Consider the following 21,482-nt stretch of genomic DNA (forward strand, 5'->3'; position numbering starts at 1 on the left):
GCAGGGTCAAGTCAGAGGAACCGGACAGTGAACCTGGACCCACGGTGGGCGGGGCTGCAGACAGGGGCTAGGGTGGGCGGGACTACAGACAGGGGCTAGGGTGGGAGGGGCTGCAGTCAGGGGCTAGGGTGGGAGGGGCTGCAGACAGGGGCTAGGGTGGGAGGGGCTGCAGACAGGGGCTAGGGTGGGCGGGGCTGCTGAGAAGGCAGCAGATCTGCCCTGGGCCAACTCCTCCCTCTGGACTGGGGGATTGGACATTACAGTTTTTTGTTTGTTTGTTTGTTTTTTATCCTCACCCTAGGACGATTTTGCATTTATCTTCAGATACAGCAGAAGGGAGAGAGGGCAGGAGAGAGAGAAACATCGATGTGAGAGAGACACATTGACTGGGAGCCACCCCCATGACCCCAACCGGGGCTGAGGATGAACTGCGACTGAGGCACATGCCCTTAGTGAAAACCAAACCTGGGACTCTGGTCCGCGGGCCGACGCTCTAACCACTGAGCAAAACCGGCCAGGGCGATTACAGGTACTTTTTATAGTAAACTGCTCACTGCTAAACGAAAATGCTTATTTTAAAAAGAGAAGTGATGAGCCAATGTGGAATTTGATTAAAAAATAAAGGATCCTCTGTGGGTCAAAATCCTTAAATGCTGTGAAACAGAGTTTAGGGACCGTCGTTAAAGAAAGTAACCAAGTAAATAATTCACTGAACTTAAGGGGTTGCAGCTAATACCTCCTGACATGCAGAGGAGCTCTGCCCCTTGGGGAGTGGTTTGAAGAACTTGGTGTGGGGTGGGTGAATTCCCCGAGACGTCCTCAAAGCCCGGGGCCAGGCGTCTCCTGCTAAGATCACAGAGACACCCAGGGGTACATAGGGCAGTCCCTACACTGAACAGCTGGGCATTTCTCTTGAGTCTGCTTAGTTCACAACGACTCTTAACAGCTCTTTGAATGAGAGAAAAGGCTGTGACATTGCTAAAGAAGAAGATAAAACTTCAGTGGGTGAGGGGCCACCCCGTTTCCTGGGTACTTGTATCATCCCCCGTTTCGTGCCTCGGCCTTACTTGAAACAAACTACCTTCCGCTCTGCCTTCTTTTCTCGGGTCAATCTGGCCCCTCCTCAGGGTCCAGCTGACGTCTGGCCTCCTCCAAAAAGCCTTCCTCTGTCGTATGCAGCTCCTCCGACAGCTCACGCGCGTCTAAACGTGGCCGTGGACAGCAGGTGGACAGGCCCCCTGCCACTGGGCTGGAGTAACCACAGACAGCGCTGAGGGCCTGTGACCACGCCTTCCACTTTCACTTCCTCTCAAAATCCAGGGCTCCGCCCAGTGTCGGACAGGACCACGGACAGAGAAGACAGACAGTCAGCATGACCCTCTGCATCGCGGACGGATGAGGGCGACCTGAGGTTCCCTTGTGCCTGGGCTGCGGCCAACGTTCATTAAACTCACTGACGGCCAGATTCCCCAGCGCTGGACCCCGTGATCCAGTCACCTGACACAGTGCCCCCTCGCCCACGTGCCAAGAGGAGCAGCATCTGGCGGGGAGCACAGTGCCCAGGAGAGCCTCAGAAAGGGAGCTGGAGGAACTCCGCGCAACAGCCCAGCAACAGCCAGGTGACCTTGAGCACACTCCTTAAACCAGACGGACGTGTAGCTTCGCGTTCCTCAAACAGGGCTGGCCCACCCCCCTGCCCGCCTCACCCTGTCGCTGGAGGATCAATCAGAGATTACTTATAGACTGCAGACCCTGTGGTGTATGAGAAGTCGCCAGAATTTCACTGGGGTAGGAGCCAGCTCGCGGCGGAGAACCAGCCCCTGCCTGGGGACTTCAGGCCCAGACCCACGAGCCAGAAGGCATGAATGGAGCTCCGCTCTGCACTGCTCCGTGCTGTGGCTCAGAGGTGCCAGGCTCACGTCGCCGGCGCAAACATTCCCCAGTCTCGTAGGCGCTGAACTTCAGAGAGAAGCAGAGAGAAGCAAACCCGGCCATACACCTCTGCCCACAGGGGAGGGGTGGACGCTTGTGATGAGAAGTGAGTGTCAGCTGAAGACCCGGTCTGTGCCTCTGAACTCGGCCAGGCTCCCCGCTGGGTGGCAGGGCCCGAAGGCACAGGTCAGTTACAGGGAGCCATTAAAGCTTTGCCTCCCAAGGTCTCTGCTTGTTTTTCATTCTGCACTGATTTTAGAGAGTGAGGAAGGGAGAAATTGGGCGAGATGGAAACATCGATGAGAGAGAACATTGACTGGCACGCCCCCCACTGGGGATTTGGCCCATGGCCTGGGCATGTGCCCTGACCGGGAATCGAACCGGCGACCTCTTGGTGCAGGGGTCGATGCTCCACCACTGAGCCACACCAGCCGGGCTCTGCTTGTTTATTTGGGTCTAATATCAGCTCCTTATCCATTTCATGATCAAAACAAAAAATGTCTCTTGAAAGTCACAGGCGATGTGAGGACTCAAGGGACGGGCAGGAAGGAACACGGCTGGTGTGCAGAACGTGGCATCAGACACGCCACTCACCCCTCGTCTGGACGGAGGGGGGAGGAACAAGGAAGGCCAAGGTGTCAGTTTCTGCCACCAAGGGCCTAGAGGACTACAATATTCTGCAGAAGAGGAAAACAAACAGACAAATGGATCCTCTCAAGTGAAACCAAAAATAAGTTAGTGCAGCTCCCTGTGCTCAGAACACAGCCAAGTCGCCGGCTCCGGCAGGTTCCTACGTGGTGCTGCAGCCCATTCTGACCCCCCTGCCAAGCCAACAGGTGAACCCGCAGGAACCGGGCGCCCCGTCCACAGGCAGGGGTGGGGGATGGGCCTTCTCAGTGCTGGGAGGGGGGACCGACACTCTGCCCTCCAGTGTGATGTAACAGCTGCAGTGTGATTGCAGACAAGAGAGCACATCTTGTGAACTAGGGCCAACCTCACCCCGACCCTAGAGAAAATAAACACCACTTAAGACATTTTTATGATTTTTCTGGACTTCAAGATAAGTACATAATATCTCCGGCTCATCCTAGAGCAGCGGATCTCAACTTGTGGGTCGCAACCCCTTTAGGGGTCGAACGACCCTCTCACAGGGGTCCCCTAAGACATAACAGTAGCAAAATTACAGTCATGAAGTAGCAACAAAAATAACTTTATGGTTGGGGGTCACCACAACATGAGGAACAGTATTAAAGGGTCGCGGCATCAGGAAGGTTGAGGACCACTGTCCTAGGGGGTTCAGAGTCTGTCCCGTTGCAGAGAAGGGAACTGAAGTACAACAGCTAAGGGACAGAGCTGGGTGCGAACCCTTTGGCTCTAAGCTCAGGACTCTTCCTGAGATGACTGCTCTGCTCCGTATAAAACTGTAGCGTTTCGAAAGCGGGGACTGTCCTTCTTACCAAGCTTCCTGGAATTTCTTCATCCTGCAGGGCCTCTCTTGATTCCGCCGACTCCGAAACCATCTCTCCACCTGGCGCTCCGTCAAGTTGCACTTCTTCGCCAGTCCATAAACATCATCCTGCCAAGGGATGAAATGGATGAATGAGTGATAAAGAGCAGAGCTGGACTGGCAGGCAGTCAAGAGACAGCGAGATCAGATCACAAGAGCCTGTGCACTGGAGAGAAGAGGGATTCTGCACTTGAACCTGAGCCAGAGAATTTACCTTTGGGCTGATGGAGTCACACACACACACGCCATACCAAAAAATAAAAAATAAAATAATACACAAACAAACAGAGAGGGTGGTAGTAGCTGGAACTCTGAGTTACTAACAGAGATCAATTCTCCGTACGCTGGCAGCAACCCACAGGTTCAAGCTGCATACGTAGGCTGACTCGTTCAGCTCGGCTTTGCTTAGGGCCTCGGGACCAGGTAGAATAATACGGCTTAACCTGTCGATCAAACCCAATCTCTTCATTTTTCTGATGAGGAAACAGGAACACTGAGAGCTTAGCAATTGCACAAGACCTGAGATTAGCCGCAGAGTGAGGACCGGACCTCGGGCCCGTGCGCATTCTGTTATTTCACATAATCCGGAAGACGGTGCAGGAAGGACCCACACGGGTGCTGGCCACCACCTCCCATTTCATCAGACAGAGGCCTATCCACACAGCTGGGAAATACCTCCGGCATGAAAATGACGGCCGCAGAATACGGCTTCTCTTCTGGGAGGCAGAAGTTGTAGGTTATGATTTACGGTTGGAAACTTTATGAAAAACGGATCAGGTCAGAGGTCACAGACTGGAAGCTCTGTAGATGCGTAGCCTTGAGCGCTGTACTCTGACCCTGTGCGCCATGGGGTGGAGCAATGGTCAGAGGACGGGGGCTCCCAGATGTGAACCTGGCATGTGGACTGTCACGTGCGGTGGCAGTGCTGGGGGGAAGGGCTGAAACCCATCAAGGGGACCACAGACAAACCCATCACAGAGAAAGTGTTCCTTTTCTTCTAAAATAATCTGCAAACATGAACAGCTATGCCCCCCGACAGCGGCCGTGACTCCAACCCTGTTGCTTGGTGCATAGCAGGACACATTCTAAAATGCACGGCACGACTATTCTATACATTCTCAGACGGAAGGGGCTCCGAGTCTGGCTGGACTGGTTGAAATGCTTTATTCATTCAATCACTCAAAAAGATTCAGTGAGCCTCTGCCCACAAGGGCCAAGCGCTGTTCTAGGCACTGGCGATTTAGCAGGGAGCCGAAGTCCCTGCCCTCACACTGGCGCGCTCTCAGATCTGAGAGCAAACCCATTTTATTATCCCGGCATGTCTACAGACGTCTGCTGAAGAAATGCATCCAGAAGATGCAATCAAACACGATCGAAGTGAGTCTTGGCAATGCGGGCTCATCCACTACACTGTTACTGGTGGGGGCGGGGGGAGTCCCCTTGCAACAAGTCTGCAGACATGTTTTTCTTTTGTTAATACACGACACGAGCGCTTGCCCAACACCAATAATGCACAGAAGACTGTGCCAGACGTTCCGGAAACCAAGCGTAACGAAGAAACAAATGCTGTTCCCTGGAGAAGATGTGAGTTGTGAAGACATGTTCAGGAACACTCCTGTGGAAGTCGGCGTGAGAGGGACAGACACAGTCACAACAGCTGACTGTCACTGAGCCTCTGCTCTGGGTCAGGCACTATTCCAAGGGCTCAGTTCAGTCCTCATGACAGCCCCGTGAGATAAGTGTTATCCTCATGCTCCATTCACAGAGGGGAAACTGAGGCACAGAGCAGCTCATCTGCTGACCTGCACACACAGCCAGCAGCAGAGCCAGGGTCTGGCCCATGCCATCCGTCCTCACAATGTGTACCTTCAGCTCCCACACTGGAGGCCTCTAGAAGAAGCAGTATAGCCTGGAGGAAGGTCCTCAGTGGGGGCCCAGAGACCTGGCTCCTTGCCTGAGGAACAAACTCTCTGGGCGTGCCGAGGGGTGACCCCACCTCCTTGGCTCTCACATGTCTCACCTGGAGAGCAAACTGAACTAGAGAGCGTTCTGCTCTGAGGAGTCTGCATCCGCGGATGAGACAGGCTAGCAAACCGGAATGCCTTCCTGAACCACAGTAACGGTTGCCTTAGATCTCTTCTAGGGTGACACTTATTTCTTCTGCATCAGTTCTCACTGTGGTTTTGCTGAGGGAAAGGGCTAGATAATAAGTTCTTCCATTACCCCTTTTTATCAATAGCAGCATAATTGATCTGTTGGCCAGAGCCGTTGGTCCGTTAGCATGGCTCACTCCCAGTACATCTTGAAGTTGTTACTGAGACAGAGAGACATACACACGCATATGAATAATGGACACACAGCTGCGTACACACAGGCACAAAGGAATGGTGCGAAATCACAGCTCACAGCTCTCAGGGAGAGTTGATGCGCACAGTGTTTGGGGGCCAAAGCAAGACCGTGTTATACCCTTCTGTGATAACCAGCCCGAATCAATGCTGTGCACACTGAGATATTTCTGACTTTATGGGTGCAGAAGCAACGGAATTCAGCAAATAAAGTTCAGGACCTGAAAACGCCATCCATCCTAAAACCATGTCAGCATACACTCTTGACTTTTAAACTCGCTGGTGACAACTGTCTGCATTCGTCCTAGAGGGTGTGCCATTTTTGGAGAAGTTTTTTCATTTGATCTCTCACTTAAATTCGGAGGTATAAAGAAACTAGACCTGCCTGGACACTATTTTTTTAAACTTATTAGATTAAAAGTTGTTCTATGGTATATAAACCTACAGCACACTACAACATTTCACGAGGGACATCCTGCATTGGGAAGGGAAGCGTGACTCCAAAAAGTCTACGTCTAGGGACCAAGCAGAAGCACAGTGTGTTTCTGAGTGTGTTGAGGCCTTAGATAAAAGTGTCCTTCACACGACAGCCACACAACAGACACTTTCACACTGCATGTGATGTACACTGATGTTGCCATAGTCATCAAAAGTGTCAGTGATGGGCCACCCTGCCTCAATAATGATCTTTTTTTTTTTAAATCAGTAACATTGGCTCTGGCCGGTTTGGCTCAGCGGTTAGAGCGTTGGCCTGCGGTCCAGAGAGACCCGGGTTCAGTTCCCGCTAAGGGCACGTACCTCAGTTGCAGTTTGTCCCCGGTCCTGGTTGGGTCGTGCGGGTGGCAGCCACTCGATGTGTCCCTTTCACGTCGATGTTTCTCTCTCTCTCTCTCCCTCACACTCTATCTGAACAAAATATGGAAAAATGTCCTTGGGTGAGGATTTAAAAAATAAAATAAAATAAATCAGTACACATTGTATATATCCTATCATTAAAAACTAAATTTTGATCTCCATACTGAAGTTATGCCATTAATTGTTAGTGTTCAACATTAGAGTTGTACAGGATAGTTCAACTCTTAGCATTCGTTATTTTACATCACAATGTTTATTTGTCATTTTATATTATGCTTGGAATGCTATGCAACCAGTCAATAGAGGGAAAAAATTCAAATGACTCAAATCATTTGCCAGTTAACTGAAACAGACTGACCGTGCAGATGAGGTGAGCCACAGGTGACTGAAATATTAAGATTCTTTTTTAAAAAATTTTTTTCTTTAATTATTTTTATTAATTTGTTTGTGTTACAGATGTCTCTCCTTTTTCCTCCATTAACACCCTCCTCCCCATCCCTCCCACCCCGTCCCCGGTTTTGTTGTCCATGTCCATTGGTCATGCACACATGCATGTAAGTTCTGTGGTTTTTCTCTTCCCTCCCAACACCCCTCTTCTGGGGTTTGTCAGTCTGTACCCTACCTCTATGTCTCTGGGTCAATTTTGTTCATCAGTTAAAAAATATTTTTCTTTATTGATTTTAGAGAAAGAGGCAAAGAGGGACAAAAACATGGATGAGAGAGAACATTGATTGGCAGCCTCCTGCATGCCCCGCACTGGGGATCGAGCCCACAACCTGGGCATGTGCCCTGACTGGGAATCGAAGCGGTGACCTCGGTGCATGGGTCGATGCTCAACCACTGAGCCATGGGGACTGGGCTTAAGAAAGATTCTTAAATCCCAAAACAAAGAGTTTGTACTTACTTGTGATGGTTGCCTCGTAGAGTATTTGAAAAACTTCTCTAAGACAGGGTTTGGTACAATCTTCCGGACTTCCTCTTCGATGCCAACTGCCTTCGCTAGAGGTGTGGCAATAAGTCTACAAAAACATGAGAGAGTAGTTCAGATTCTGACGGTGAACCCACAAGGACACCGGGATACTCAGGGTGCAACTTGAGACCCCTTATGAAAGCTCATTCTTTGGTCCATGTTGTCACTGAACTACCCAGAGCCAGATCCCTCTGCCTTGCAGAAGTTCAAGGAGAACATATTTCGAGACATTTTATACAAGCAGTAACTTAAAAAAAAAAAAAAAAAATACTGGCACAGTTCCTTAGAGTCCATTTTATGCAAATCCACATATATTTATACACAAGATCCAGGAATTGGGGTAAACCATTCCACTTAGAGCTTTATTTTTAAGATTCCCAGAGATTACAATAAATAAAAGTTTTGACAGTAAAAGTTTTACTTGGTGATGTTACCTTACAAAGATTACTGTGTTCCTCTTTGAAGTTCTAACTTAAGAATATGTCATACTCTTGGGTAAATGTCTAGGAATGGGAACAATGCGTGGTGTGGCAAAGATGCTTAACTTTATGAGAAACTAGCACATTGTTTTCCAAAGTGGTTGTACAATTTCGCATCCCAACCAATAACGTGCCAGAGTTCCAGTTACTCTGTATCCCTGCCAACACTTGGTATTGACAATCTTTTCAATTTCAGCCATTTTACTGGGGGGTGTAGTGGTTTTCATTGATTTTTTTTTTAAACTGTAACATTTATTATTTCTTAACTTCTATTTGTTATAAGTTTTGTTTGCTCTCCTTTTTTCTTCCAGTCCCTCTAAAGTAGAAGGTTAGATTATTGATCTGAGATCTTTCTATAGCTCTACGTTTGTTTATAGCTCTACGTTTCCCTTGAAGCACTGCTTTTGCTGTATCCCATAAATTTTGGTGTTTTCTTTTGCACTCACCTCAAAGCATTTTTTAATTTACCTTGTGATTTCTCCTCTGACCCATTGGTTATTTAGAAGTGTGCTGTTTAATTTCCAAATATTTGCTAATTTCCCAATTTCCTTGTTAGTATTTTTTATTTCATTTTGTTGTGGTCAGAAAACGTATCTTGTACGATTTCAGTCTGTTTACATGTATTGAGACTTGTTTTGCGGCTTAACATATGGTCCATTCTGGAGAATATTCCTGTGCTCATGAGAAGAACGTGTATTCTGCTGTTATGGGGTGGTGTGTTACATATATGTCTATCAGATTGATTTGAATTACAGCATTGATCAAGTCTTCTATTTCATTCATCTTTTGCGTAGAAGGCAGTTGACAACTCTGTCTTAGCCTTCACTTCCAAGCTGCACAAAGCTCAAGGTCATTCAGAGGTAAGAGCTTAGAGCCTTGCCAGGTTTTTCCTGAACATGTGGCCAGCCCTGGGCATGCCCAAAGCTCTACAAGTTCAAGTAGCCTCTGATTTCCAATATGTCATAGCTTTTCAAAGCCCCTATGGACATTCTGTTCTCCAGCTAAGCTTTCCCGAAGTTAATAAACGGCCTCTAATTGTTTTAGACAAACACACCCAAGGAAAAGGTTTTCCTCACTGGGAAGTCCTCAGTCAGGTCACATAAAGACAGCCTCGTGAGTAGTGTCTTCCAGAGAACCAGTGGACAGTCAGATGGTGACAGCTCTCTGGTCATGATGCTCTAAAGAGTCCCAGCTCCGTTCTGCTCCCTTCCATGGCTGCAATGCTGCTGGTTGCCACTGGAATTGTGGGCTGCTGGCTGTTCAAGGCTATCACAGAGGTGCACAGGGCTAGCTATGAATGGGGAAAGTTACACCACCACAAAGCTCGCTGCTTTTGTCCAAGAGCCAGCTCTTTTTCTTAAATAACACTCCCTTAATCGCAGCAAGCCTCTGGTTAATTCTGAATTTTGAAAAGTTAATTTTGACAGTATTTGTTAGTTGTGGGGTTTTTTTATGTTTTTATTTTTATTTTTTATTTTAGAGCGAGGGGAAGGGAGAGAGAGAGATAGAAACATCGATCAGCTGCCTCATGCGTGCCCCACTGGGGATGTAGCCCGCAACCTCCAAAATGTGCACTGATTGGGAATTGAACCTGTGACCTCTTGGGTCATGGGATGATGCTCAACTAACTGAGCCAATACAGGCCACGGCTATTAGTTTTCTGATTATTTTTATGGAGAGGGTTTTCAAAGGTCCTTAACCTCCAATGTGTAGTGGTTTTAATTTGCATTTTGCTAAGTACTATGTTAAACGTCTTTTATATGTTTACTTGCCATTTATATATCTTCTTTGGTAAAGTATCTGCTAAAACCTTTTGCCCATTTTTAAAATCAGTATTTCTTTGTTTATCATTGAGTTATATAAGTTCTTTATATGTTCTGAATTTAAGTCCTTTCGCAGATACATGTTTTTGATAAATTTTCTCCCAGTCTATGGTCTGTCTTTGCATTTTATTTATATCTTTTTAAAATAACTATTAAGACCCTTCTTGCATTCTTTTCAATCATACTATTCAGTGATTTTTTTTTTTTTTAAAGAATATTCACCAAGTTGTACAATCGTCACCACGCATGGGCTTTAGAATATTTTCATCACCCCCATAGGACTCCTCCTGCGTATTTACTGCCGATCCCTGTTCTCTCTCACCACCACCCTGGGTAGTCACCAATCCATCTTCTGTCTTCACAGCTTCGACTTCTGGCTGTTAGAGACAATGCACTTGCAGAATACGTGTTGCTCGTTTCTGGCTTCCTCCACTGGGCCTGATGTTGAGGTCCACCCATGAATTTGGATGTATTTAGAGTTCATTCATTTTTCTAGCTCACTAATAATTCATCGTACAGATATGCAAACATTAATAACGTCTTTTGAAGAGCATTTTAGCTATTTATCAAAAGAAAGAAAAGCACGCACACCCATACAAATTCTTGTGCTCGGATGTTCGCAGCAGCTCTATTTGTAATAGCCAAATATTGTAAACAATCACATTTCCATCAACTAGTCAGAGGATAAATTAATTGTGGCATATCAATACACTGAAGGGCTACCCAGCAATGGCGAGGAATCAGTATACCTACATTATAACAATGTGGCGAAAATCCCAAAGCTCTATGCTAAGTGACACAAAAGCTTCTAATCTGTGTGATTCCGTTCATAGGAAATCCAGAAAGGGCAACATTATACTGTCAGACGCATGTCAGTGATTACCAGGAGCTAGTCTTTAGGGAGGAGACGAACTGAATGGGGGACCAGCTGATGTCAATCTCCTGTATCATAACTGTGCTGATGGTTACATGACTTAAGCATTTGTCACATTTTAGGTGAACTTCATTGTAAATCACATCTCAATTGAATGGATTTTTAAAAACAATAATAGGTTCCTACTCTTCCTTCAGTTCTAACAAAGGCTCCATGTCCTGCCAGGTCAGTCTATTCTTCTACTTAGTAGTTTCTGTGTTTGATTAAATGCTGGAAATTTTAGTTATGAATGATCATTTAGCCCTTCAATTCATTTTTTATAACCATGGGAGCTGAATAAAAATTTCCTGAGATAATCTGATAAAATGTATAAACCAATCCAACTTCCAGATGGACCGAGTGCTCCTGGATACGGCCCATGCATTTCAGAGACACGTGAAAACAAGTGAGTGATGAACCAGGTGGTGCGCAGAGCGATGTGGATAGGTCATAAAACACAGCGCATACTTAAAGAAATGGAGAAGAAGAAACAGAGCAAGGTCTTATCACCCATACCACATGTCAATTGGCAATACGCACCATTTATGTTTATGCACATGTTTCACGGGGTCATACAAACAAAAGCCATCCAGAACACGAGAACCCAGCAGGGAGGGCAATGGGACAATGAAATGGGGATAAAAGGTAATTGGTGGAAAAGTTCATTCCAATCCATCAATCAAAAGAGGTCTCACACAGACCAAAGACAGCATGCTATGATTTGAGAAATATGATTGATTAGTTCCCCCTTTGCATAAAAGGTCCAAATAAAACAAAAATTAAGATGTTCTTAAAACTAGCAAAGTCTCAAAAAAAAAAAAAAAAAAAACCAAAACATATCTGACAGGGTTTTGGATAAGTAACGGAATTGGTTCATCTACCCAACCTACTAGTTGAAAATCTTTATTGGAGAACACATTCATTGTTTTACTAGTAGAACAACACAAATACAAAATGGTTTAATATGGTAGTGTTCTCAATCATAATCACTCAGTGCTATCTCCTCAACTGTTAGAAATGAAGAAATTAGAAAAAAATGAGAAAGCAAAGCAGAGCTGAGCCAAGAAGACTTATGCAGTGAGGGAAGGCAGCCAACCTCCGCGCCAAACGAATATAGCATTCCCTCTGCAGGGTCATGTGAGAGTAAGTATGTGGTTAAGTATACACAGTGGATAAACATCCATCCATAGCATACTTGCTGATATGAGAAACATATCTATATTAATTTAAACAAGAAAGAAATATGGTCTTGTTTTTCAACATGTCCAGGCTCTGAGTTCAGATACAACATTTTCCATAGAACAGAGAAAAGAAATACACGGAGTTTTCTCCTTCAGCATTGCTCTTTCTTGTCAAATAAATCTAGAAAATCAATCACTGCACCCAGTGTGAGTGTGAGTAAGTAGGACTATGCACTTTATTGAAAATCTCTGTTGGAAAAGGAGAGACAAAAGCAGCACAATAAATGTCTGATGCACTGAACTGCAAACAGAAGGGAAATGGCAGGTCTATGCTCTGGAAGCACCTTCGAGATGAGCTGGCCGGAGCTTCCATTTTATCGATATGGAATAGAAAAAAGTCCAAGGGGGAGAAAAAAAAAAAGTGAACCTCTGCTCCCATGGAAACGGTTCCAAGTGAGGTGAATTACCAGGACAGGGTCTCTCAGGTTTGCTCCTGCCGCAGAACCGAACCTTCTGACGGCCCGGTCCAGGTACCCCAGGAGCCCCTTCTCTATCTGGCAACGTATCAGTTACCTGTGAGCCAAAAGCCTTGCAATTCCAGATGTCGCCCCATTTTTCAATATTGTTTTATTGAACAAAAGGCAGGCGGGCCCAGGCAGATATTAAGCATGTGGAGTCTGAATACTTCTAAACAGGAACAATAGCCTGCTGGCGTCTGCTTGCTCCCCTGTTCCTGAGGTTCAAAGGCTCTTTGACGGGATTTCATATGAGGAAACCAAGTATCGGGAGCAATGCATATTTGGAGACTGTTTCAAATGAGGACAGTGACAATCCTTTCAAACTCCTGCGCGCTGCCCCCACCCTTCCCTGGGGGTGATGGGCACCCCAGTCCGTCGTGTCTGCGTGGCTGGGCAGACGCGGCAGCGGTGGGCCATGTAGTCGGCGTACAGCTAAGTGAAAGAAACAGATGATCTAGTTTCACCAACTCCACCACTCTTCTGGGAACATAACCGACTCTGAGATAATGTGTTTATTCCACACGTGTTTAAATTTGAGTAGCTCAGCTCGCCCTTTAAATTACACTTCTGACGCATAGAAGAGTCTGCATACGCTAGTTAGAAACTGCCATTCTAGACTTCAGAACCAACAAAACAAAACAAAAAACGTAAGCCACAAACGAAAGTTTGTAAGGAAAGGAGATCCTAAAATACGAAGCGAATGTCGGTCACTTTCAAATGACCTGCTTGTTTGTCCCTGGTCAGTTCTGTCCCTGCTCTGCCCTCAGCCCGGAAGGGGCGGGGCCTCTCCTCCTGCCTGTGATGGCTCCTGGCCAGGACCAAAGGGTGGGAATAAGCAGCCAAGTCCTGTCACCATTCCTAGGACAGAAGAAGGAAGCTTTCTTGTGCTCAACATTTCATAGGATACGCTGAAATGTCGTGTCAACTTGACATGACTTTTTAAGATCAGAAAATGTCACATTTGCTATCAACCCATTAGGCTGTGTCTTCTGTGTTCCTAAGAAATATTAATTTACTCTCTTTTGCCATCAGGGGTATCGCACTGTGAGAGTACAAGAGGCACTGGTATGGGGACGACAGAAAACCAGCAACCCTGAACCTGGCGTCACAACACCTGGGTTCAGGTCCCAAATGCACTCCTTACATACTTTCTGTTTGCGCTTGGTCAGGTCACTTGCCTCTCGTTTTCTCCACTGAGATTGTACCATTTGTGATTCTATAAACCTCTTAAACTCTAAGTTTCTACTCAAATGCAAGATGTCAGTAATATTTTATTTATGATCTAAGTGGTTTAATCTAATACAAATGACACACAAGCCCTGGAAAAAAAATATAAACGTATTCTTTAAAAAGCACGACTGCTCTCCCGTGTTAACTTTCCCTCACTAACGCTGCGTTAAAAGACATAGGAGATTAGCAGAGCAGCACACAGTGTCCGCGGTGTCACAGAACGGGAAGAGCTCAGGGTGAGTTACTGGGAGTTCAAGTTATAAAGACAGATAAGGTGGTGCTGACTCAGTCCCTCGAGAAGCATCAACACTGGTCCAGGGAATTAAAGGAGGACTGGATCCCGTCCTAATTGTTGTTGGCAAGGCCAAGACCTACACTAACAAGCTGGTCCTCCACAGCTGTGCTGCTTTGGCAACCAAGAGGATTTTCTAATTCACTGTCCTGATCAGAACATTAAAAATGGAGCTGTCCACCAAAAATGTAGGAAATCTGCAATGCAAATCAGTAGAGGACCTGGATGCCAAATTCAAAGATCACCGGACACGATGCAAAAAAGCAAGCATTTCAGGCTGGAAAAGGCTAGTTTGCTAATTTGGTAGAGCAGTGGCAAAATTCTACTTTATTTATTTATGCATTCTTTGACAAATCCAAAGACATGAGTAAAAAGTAGAATTAACTGTCAAAAAGGAAAAACATTTTCAAATGTCCTCAGCTAGGGTTTAGTGGTATCCGGGGGCCTTCTCTTTCTCCCCATAGAAACAGCACACTGTTGGCCCAAGTGAAGTTGCTGTCTGAACAGAAACCTTTTGGAGAGTCCGTGAAACAGAGGTGGTCAAACTAACTCTGGAGATAAAGCCCCTGCAAATGGTTATACACATATGATCTGCATTACGGTTAGTCTTGGACAAAACAGTATCAGATTTTGTCTTAAGTTTTTCCAACTCTTCACATTCAAATATTCTTTTTGCTCCAAAAAAATAATGTGCTAATAACAGTTTTTTGAAATAGAGACAAGTCCAGAGATTATAGATGAACATTTATCTCCTGTTATCATAACACTAATGCAGTTTTAATAAAAAGACTGGAAGTACTATCTATTTAAATTAAATTAAGAAAAAAGAAAAGAAGCTTACTTTTTCTGAGAAAGCAAATTTATATTTTGCCTTTGATTTCCTTTAACTTTGGAATGAAGGGCTGCTATTGAAACTCTCAATGGATCTTTAAAATAAACCATGTGATAAAGCAATATTAAGTTTGGTCTTTAATGAGCCATTTTTGCTGTTTTAGAGGCATTCTGAAGTGAGAATGCACCCCCTAATCACAGCCTCTCTATCACTGCCTTTCTGAGGTGCATGTTCTTTGTCACCCACCATGGTGCATGGAGGGTGAACTGGGTCTCCACGCTGTCACTGACTCGAATAAGCCCTGGGATGCTTAACCTCTCAATCTCAAGTTTCTCCATGGCAAAACTAAAGCATTGTTTCTAATTTTATCTGCTCAGCTCCTAGATAACATTTGGTGTGCATCTGATTTCATGCGCTCCCCCAAGAATCTGCAGCCCAGCAGTGGCCACCTGTGAACAGCTTCTTCAAGGGTCGCACCAAGATTCTATCATTCCAAAGTGGCGACAAGCAAGGGGCATGGAGAGGGAAGACACACAGACAGTACTTACTTTTCAAAGATGTGTCTGATAATCAGCAAGCCAAAAGCATATGGAATTGTCATATACAAATGGGAGGGCTTTACAAAGACGAGTCCGTCGTGATCTTCGAGATCCGACCACTTTATTGCTGGAGGGAGCCAGAACCTTTCCAACCAAAACCAGTCCTTAAACGTCTGAAACATTCTAGAGAGAGAGAAAGAATACATTAGACTTGCAAAGCAAACAAGGTTGGGATAACACTGAACACCTGTCCTCAAAATGCCTAAACCAGAGAGTTCCGGGAGACAAGGTGACGACAGAACACTACTGCGTGGAAGCTTCATGTCTCCTCCCTGCGTTAGGCAAGAACTGCTTCGCCAATGCTCTCGGAACGACTTTGACCGTGCTGGGCAACCTGGAGTTCACGTACCACTGTTCATATCTCCTGTACAGCGCGAGTTAATGTTATGGGCATGTATCTTCCCTTTACATGGTTCTATGGCATGAAAAATAACAGTAATCTCTACAGCTTCAACTTGCCAAAGGTCGGACCTCATGAATGCTCCAAAGGCATAAATCTTCACTGGAGTCCTAAGACCTTCTCTAGCAGATACAGAACAAGCACAGTTTGCTTCACGTTACAGTAAGTTCCTTGGGAAGGACACTGAGGACGGCAGGTTGGTTGTCTGGGCCACCTGACATCAGTGACCAGGAGAGGAAACCAAGAGACAAAACTTGCGTGGAAGGGCTCGGCCAGACATGGCTCAGAACAGCAGGAGGCGCAAGTGTTTGAGTCGAACTTCCCCTCAAACTCAAACTTCCTGCAGATCTTAGAAGCCAACCAAGGCCATGAGAGTCTCTCTGTGACGGGCCAGGCTTGTCCTTCACGCATCAGAAGGAGGTAACTCCTGCACAAGGGCAAAGATATTCTTTCCTAGCGCTTTGCCTCAGCATGCTCATTACTTCAATGGCTCCAAATTTAACAGACTGGGACTCACGGAACACATAGCAATGGTGAGGAGTTAGATTTCTTTTTATATTGTTATAATAATTGTTATACTGAAGCCTTTGTTCATTCCCGAAATATGACTCCAGGCGGTATGGATCACTTTGTCCAGTGTGAAATAAAAATATTTCTCATTTAAATTTATTATAATATTTATGACTTAGTGAATAATAAACAGCTAAGCTTTGTAGTTCTAATTAAAGAATTAAATAAGTATCCTACAACAATTATGTAGGAGTTACTGCTCTAAATACCACCATATGCAAGCAATGAATTGAGAAGTGCTGAGAGCCACAGTCACTTTAATAACCAACAGCCAAAAACACTTAAAGGGAAACAGAGGGAGAAGGAATTCAGAAGTTGAGGGTGGAGCCCCGGAAAATGCCATTCAAATGAAGAAGAAACAGGAAGTCTACATCATTCATTCTTTCTTCACATGCTGCCAACAGACATCAACTGTTGCAGCTTCAAAAGAATGAAGACTCCCTTATTCCCGTTGTCCACAAAATCAGTGAGAAATGAAACACAGGCCTGCAAAGGGGTGCTGAAGTTATTAGACTCGTAGGAGACCATAAAGTAGCAGCTCTTCATGACCTTGGGTTAGGCAAAGCCTTCTATGACACCAAAAACAAAACAACAAAATATAAAACAGCCCGGCTGGTGTGGCTGAGTGGTTGAGCGTCGACCCTGCACCAAGAGGTCGCCGGTTCGATTCCCGGTCAGGGCACATGCCCTGGTTGTGGGCCTGATCCCCAGTGAGGGGCATGCAGGAGGCGGCCAATCGATGCTCTCTCTCATCGATGGTTGTCTTTCTCTCTCTCCCCCTCTCCCTTTCTCTCTCTAAAAATCAGTAAAGAAAAAAAAAATTTTTTATTTTTTATCTATCCTCACTTGAGGGCATTTTTTTTTTCTTTTTTGCATTTATCTTCAGATAGAGTGGGAAGGAGAGAGGGCGGAAGAGAGAGAGAAACATCGATGTGAGAGAGACACATCCAGTGGCTGCCACCCACACAACCCCAACTGGGGCCTGGGACAAACTGCAACCGAGGTACACACCCTTCTTAGCAGGCACCGAACCCGGGACTCTCTGGTCCGTGAGCTGACGCTCTAACCGCTGAGCCAAACCGGCCAGGGCGAAAAAAAAATTTTAAATAAAATATAAAACAGATAACTCGGCCTTCATCAAAATGAAAACGCGTTCCAAAGCTGGCCCCCTGGCCCAGGCCCTGCAGCGCCTCCTGCGCCCTTCGGAGCCGCCTTTCCGGGCGCACACGGGACGCGCGTGGAGGAAGCCCGCGCCCACCCCCACAGCAGCGGGGTCACGGCGCTGAGTGGGGCTGGGCAGCGCCTTCCCGCTGCCGGAGCCAAGGTGGACCGCGGTGCGCCTGTGGGCCGCTGGCCTGGGATGGCCTCGGCCTGGCCAGCTGGACGCCGTTCAGGACGGCCCGGAGCCGACAGCTCTCCCGGCAGCAGCCGATGGCACCCGGCCTAGGCTGTAGCTGCTACTAGAGAGAGAGTCGTCTTCCAGCCTCCGGCCCTTCCTCATCTCCGTGGTGTCTGCGTCGTCCAAGGCTGGCCCCCTGGCCCCCGCGACGCTGCGAGCCACTCCCAACAAAGCCCTTTGTGTGCGGGTAGTCAGACAGAGGTGGACCGCACTGCCCACGGCCACGGCACTGACTGATGCACTCGCACTCCCGCCCCCCGGAGTGGAGACTGCGAGCCCCAATTCGTCTGCACCTTAGCTCCGGCAGAAGTGCCCGGGGAAGCCGGTCCGGAATAACGGGAGGGGCCGGCAGCCCGCATCACGTGTCAGGTTCTCCCCGTTTGGCCGTCGATCTATCTGGCTGACAACGGGCACCCATTGGTCCCCTCTCCTTCCTTCTCCTTCACCCCACCCCGGCCTCCATCACTGCTCCTGTGCTGCCCCGAGTTCCAGCGTGACAGTGGCCCTCGCGGTCACTGCTACCCAAGGCTTTTTGTTGCCGTTCGGTGTAGGAGAGGCTGCTGGCCTCCCTGACGCGGCCTCCAGAGCACGCTGGGCGGAAGGCAAACAGGTCGATGCCGTGGGCCGAAGGACACCTTTCTGCGGCTGACTACATACTGCAAGAGTTCAACATCCAGATGGACAGAGAAGTAGAAAGCATCGCCGCGAGAGGTAACTGCAGCTTTTAAACCCCACAAACTACCGCTCTTTTTTTCTAAATCCTCACCCGAGGACATTTTTCCATTTTTTATTCAGACAGAGCGGGAGGGAGAGGGAGGAATACAGAGAGAGAGAGAGAGAGAGAGAAACATCGACGTGAAAGGGACACATCGAGTGGTTGCCATCTGCACGACCCAACCAGGGCCGGGGACAAACTGCAACTGAGGTACGTGCCCTTAGTGGGAATCGAACCCGGGTCTCTCTGGACCACAGGCCGACGCTCTAACCGCTGAGCCAAACTGGCCAGGGCCAAACTATGCTCTTAAAAAAAAAAAAGAAATCTGAGCGTTTGCAGCAATGCACCTGTCACTCAGAGACCAGCCTGTGCCTCCGTCCCTTTCGGGACAGCTGAGTCCCATGTCAGGCTGGCAGCCCCCTCTCATCTGCATGTATTGGCCTTTCTAGAAAACAGCCAGCTCAGGGGACAACCCGCAGCCTCTCTGTTCAATGTCCTCTTGGAGGTGAACAGGCTTCTTCACTAACCCAGTCCCCCTTCTTTCTCTCCAGTTGCTCAAACTTCCCCTTTCCCACCCCTTGTACAGTCTTCAGTACTGCAGTTTCTATTTATATAAAATATCCGAAGGAACTGCACGTTTGACTTATATAAAAATGTTGAAGCTATTTTTAAAATAAGAAATATTTGCGAGAAAAACACTTGCATTTCTTTCTCTGCGTTTTGGGAGTCGTGGGGAACAGGGGCGGTGCTATCCCGCCTGCTGTCATTGTGAAATGTTGAGACCCCGTTTCACCTGGAGCCACCAGCAGTCTGCAGTCAGACGACCTGACTAAGGCAGGTTCTTAGACTCACTGTGCTCTGACCGCGTGAGCACAGAGCCCAACGGGGCGAAGGAAAGCTGCTGGGCATCTTTCTCGGGTGAGCACCATCAAATCTGACCTCAGGGCTGCAGAAGTAAAACCACCTGGGCAACACGTTTATCACTACTTGAAGCAACATTTTTGTCAAGTGCTAAAAAGACAGTACTTGAACTACTGCTGAGGTCAGACTCCCGGTCAGGCCGGGGCTGTCGACATCCTCTGGCGGTTACCCACCGGTCCCTGCTGTTGACCCCGCGTCAGCTCCAAAGATCACTAACTACAGAACATCCTCCCGGGCGGAGGGGTGGCAAGAACATCTCTCTACTGGACGAAAATGTCACGCAGACAGAGGACGGTGACGAGAAATGGGAAGTCAGGTAGACAAACCACACTGGAGCGAAGGCACATCAGACTGAGCAAGGGGAAGGAAGACACTCCAGAATCAATATTCACGATATCTGAGTGTCACAGGTTGGAGGATGTGAGAGCTTTGGAGACTGGGTGACCCCACTCTAGTGAGGCCAGGGTTCTCTGGGAAAGAGAAAGTCAGCCCCAGAAGGGCAGGGACCTTGCCCGGCCTGCCCACTATTGTAAGTCCAAAGCATGCACATAGTAGACACTAAATAAACCTGCTGAATGAATGGATGGGAAGTTCACCCAGGTTGAAAATCCAGGAGCGGCCCTGGCCGGTTTGGCTCAGCGGTTGGAGCGTCGGCCTGCGGTCCAGAGAGACCCGGGTTCGGTTCCCGCTAAGGGCATGTACCTCGGTTGCAGTTTGTCCCCGGCCCTGGTTGGTCGTGAGGGTGGCAGCCACTCGATGTGTCCCTTCACGTCAATGTTTCTCTCTCTCTCTCTCTCTCTCTTTCTCTCTCTCCCTCCCGCTCTATCTGAACAAAAAATGGAAAAAATGTCCTCGGGTGAGGATAAAAAAAATAAATAAATAAAAAATAAAAATAAAAAAATAGATAAAAAGAAAATCCAGGAGCGATGTTATGGCCAAAATGTTATCTTATTTAAGAATCTACAAATAACTTCATTTTTCTTAGTTGCAAACAATTTTTTTAAACTTGGTGCAGGGGTCAGGTAAACGCTTATCTACCTTTAGTCTGTTTGTGTTTTCGTTGGAACTAACTCTATGAACTTGGCCAAAAATAACTGGTTATGCCTTTCAGATAAAATACCAAGGAAAACATTAGCAGCTACTTCTGTCCCCAGCACCAGGGCTGAGCAAACTGTAAATCGTAGTTGTGACAGCATTTTCAGTTGTGCCATTTCATTTCGAATGGACAAGACAACGCAAGTGACGGGACAACTTAACTCTGGAGGATACTTGCTTGGATTAGGCTAGTGCACAAGAAGCCCGGAGACGCCTGGGCCTCCAGGGGTACGGAAATGCAAGAGGAGAGGGGAAAAGCAACTGTACTTTGTGTAGAGAAGTAATTAACTTACAACAAGATAAAAACAACGTTAAGTAATTCTCTCATACTGGGTTTTCCAATTATACCAATTTAAAGCCTTGAAGAAATTCAGAACAGGCTTAGACACTAAAAAAAAAAAAAGATTCAGAGTATTTGTAGCAGGAGGATGGTATCGCCTCAGAGACGTCATTGAGGGGTATCCGGATGTCCTCAGCATCCATTCCTTCTAACTTTCCTTACGGGCCCCCACCCCCACGTGTGACCGGGGCAGGTGGCTGCCCACCATGGGAGTCAGCATTTCCCAACCCCCCTGGTGGCCAAATGTGGCCCTGCGTGCCTAGGTCTGGGTCAGCGACATGGGCATGGGGCTGGTTTCAGTAATCTTCCTAAACACCCAGGTGTGTCCTGGTCTCTTTCTGTCTTCCTTCCCGGCAGCTAGAAATGGGGATGATGCCCGGACCGTTCCTACCAGAGACACAGACTCCATGTCACACCAGTCCGGAATGCTTAGTTCTTTCTGTTGTTGTAACAGCTTGGACTATAATGCCAATAAACAGGGAAGAATACAGTGGAGAACTACACAATAACTACACTTTATATTGTTTCCACACAGATTACAAAACCCGAAGACATCTGCTCATCAA

The 21,482-nt window shown here is 47.0% G+C and overlaps 1 protein-coding gene across 1 annotated transcript in view; it reads right to left on the reverse strand.

Moving 5' to 3' along the window:
- The window catches only part of CERS3 (ceramide synthase 3), an 82,974-nt gene that overhangs the window by 45,475 nt on the left and 16,017 nt on the right, over window positions 1-21,482 (reverse strand). The window contains exons 3-5 of the mRNA XM_036278006.1: window positions 15,426-15,599; window positions 7,544-7,658; window positions 3,390-3,508 (exon numbers count right to left, since the gene is read on the reverse strand). Of these exons, the coding sequence (XP_036133899.1) occupies window positions 3,390-3,508; window positions 7,544-7,658; window positions 15,426-15,598 (407 nt within the window). The 5' untranslated portion in view covers window position 15,599. The remainder of the gene's footprint in view (window positions 1-3,389; window positions 3,509-7,543; window positions 7,659-15,425; window positions 15,600-21,482) is intronic.

The sequence above is a fragment of the Molossus molossus genome, unplaced genomic scaffold, assembly GCF_014108415.1.
Source record: "Molossus molossus isolate mMolMol1 unplaced genomic scaffold, mMolMol1.p scaffold_m16_p_24, whole genome shotgun sequence".
Classification (NCBI taxonomy): domain Eukaryota; kingdom Metazoa; phylum Chordata; class Mammalia; order Chiroptera; family Molossidae; genus Molossus; species Molossus molossus.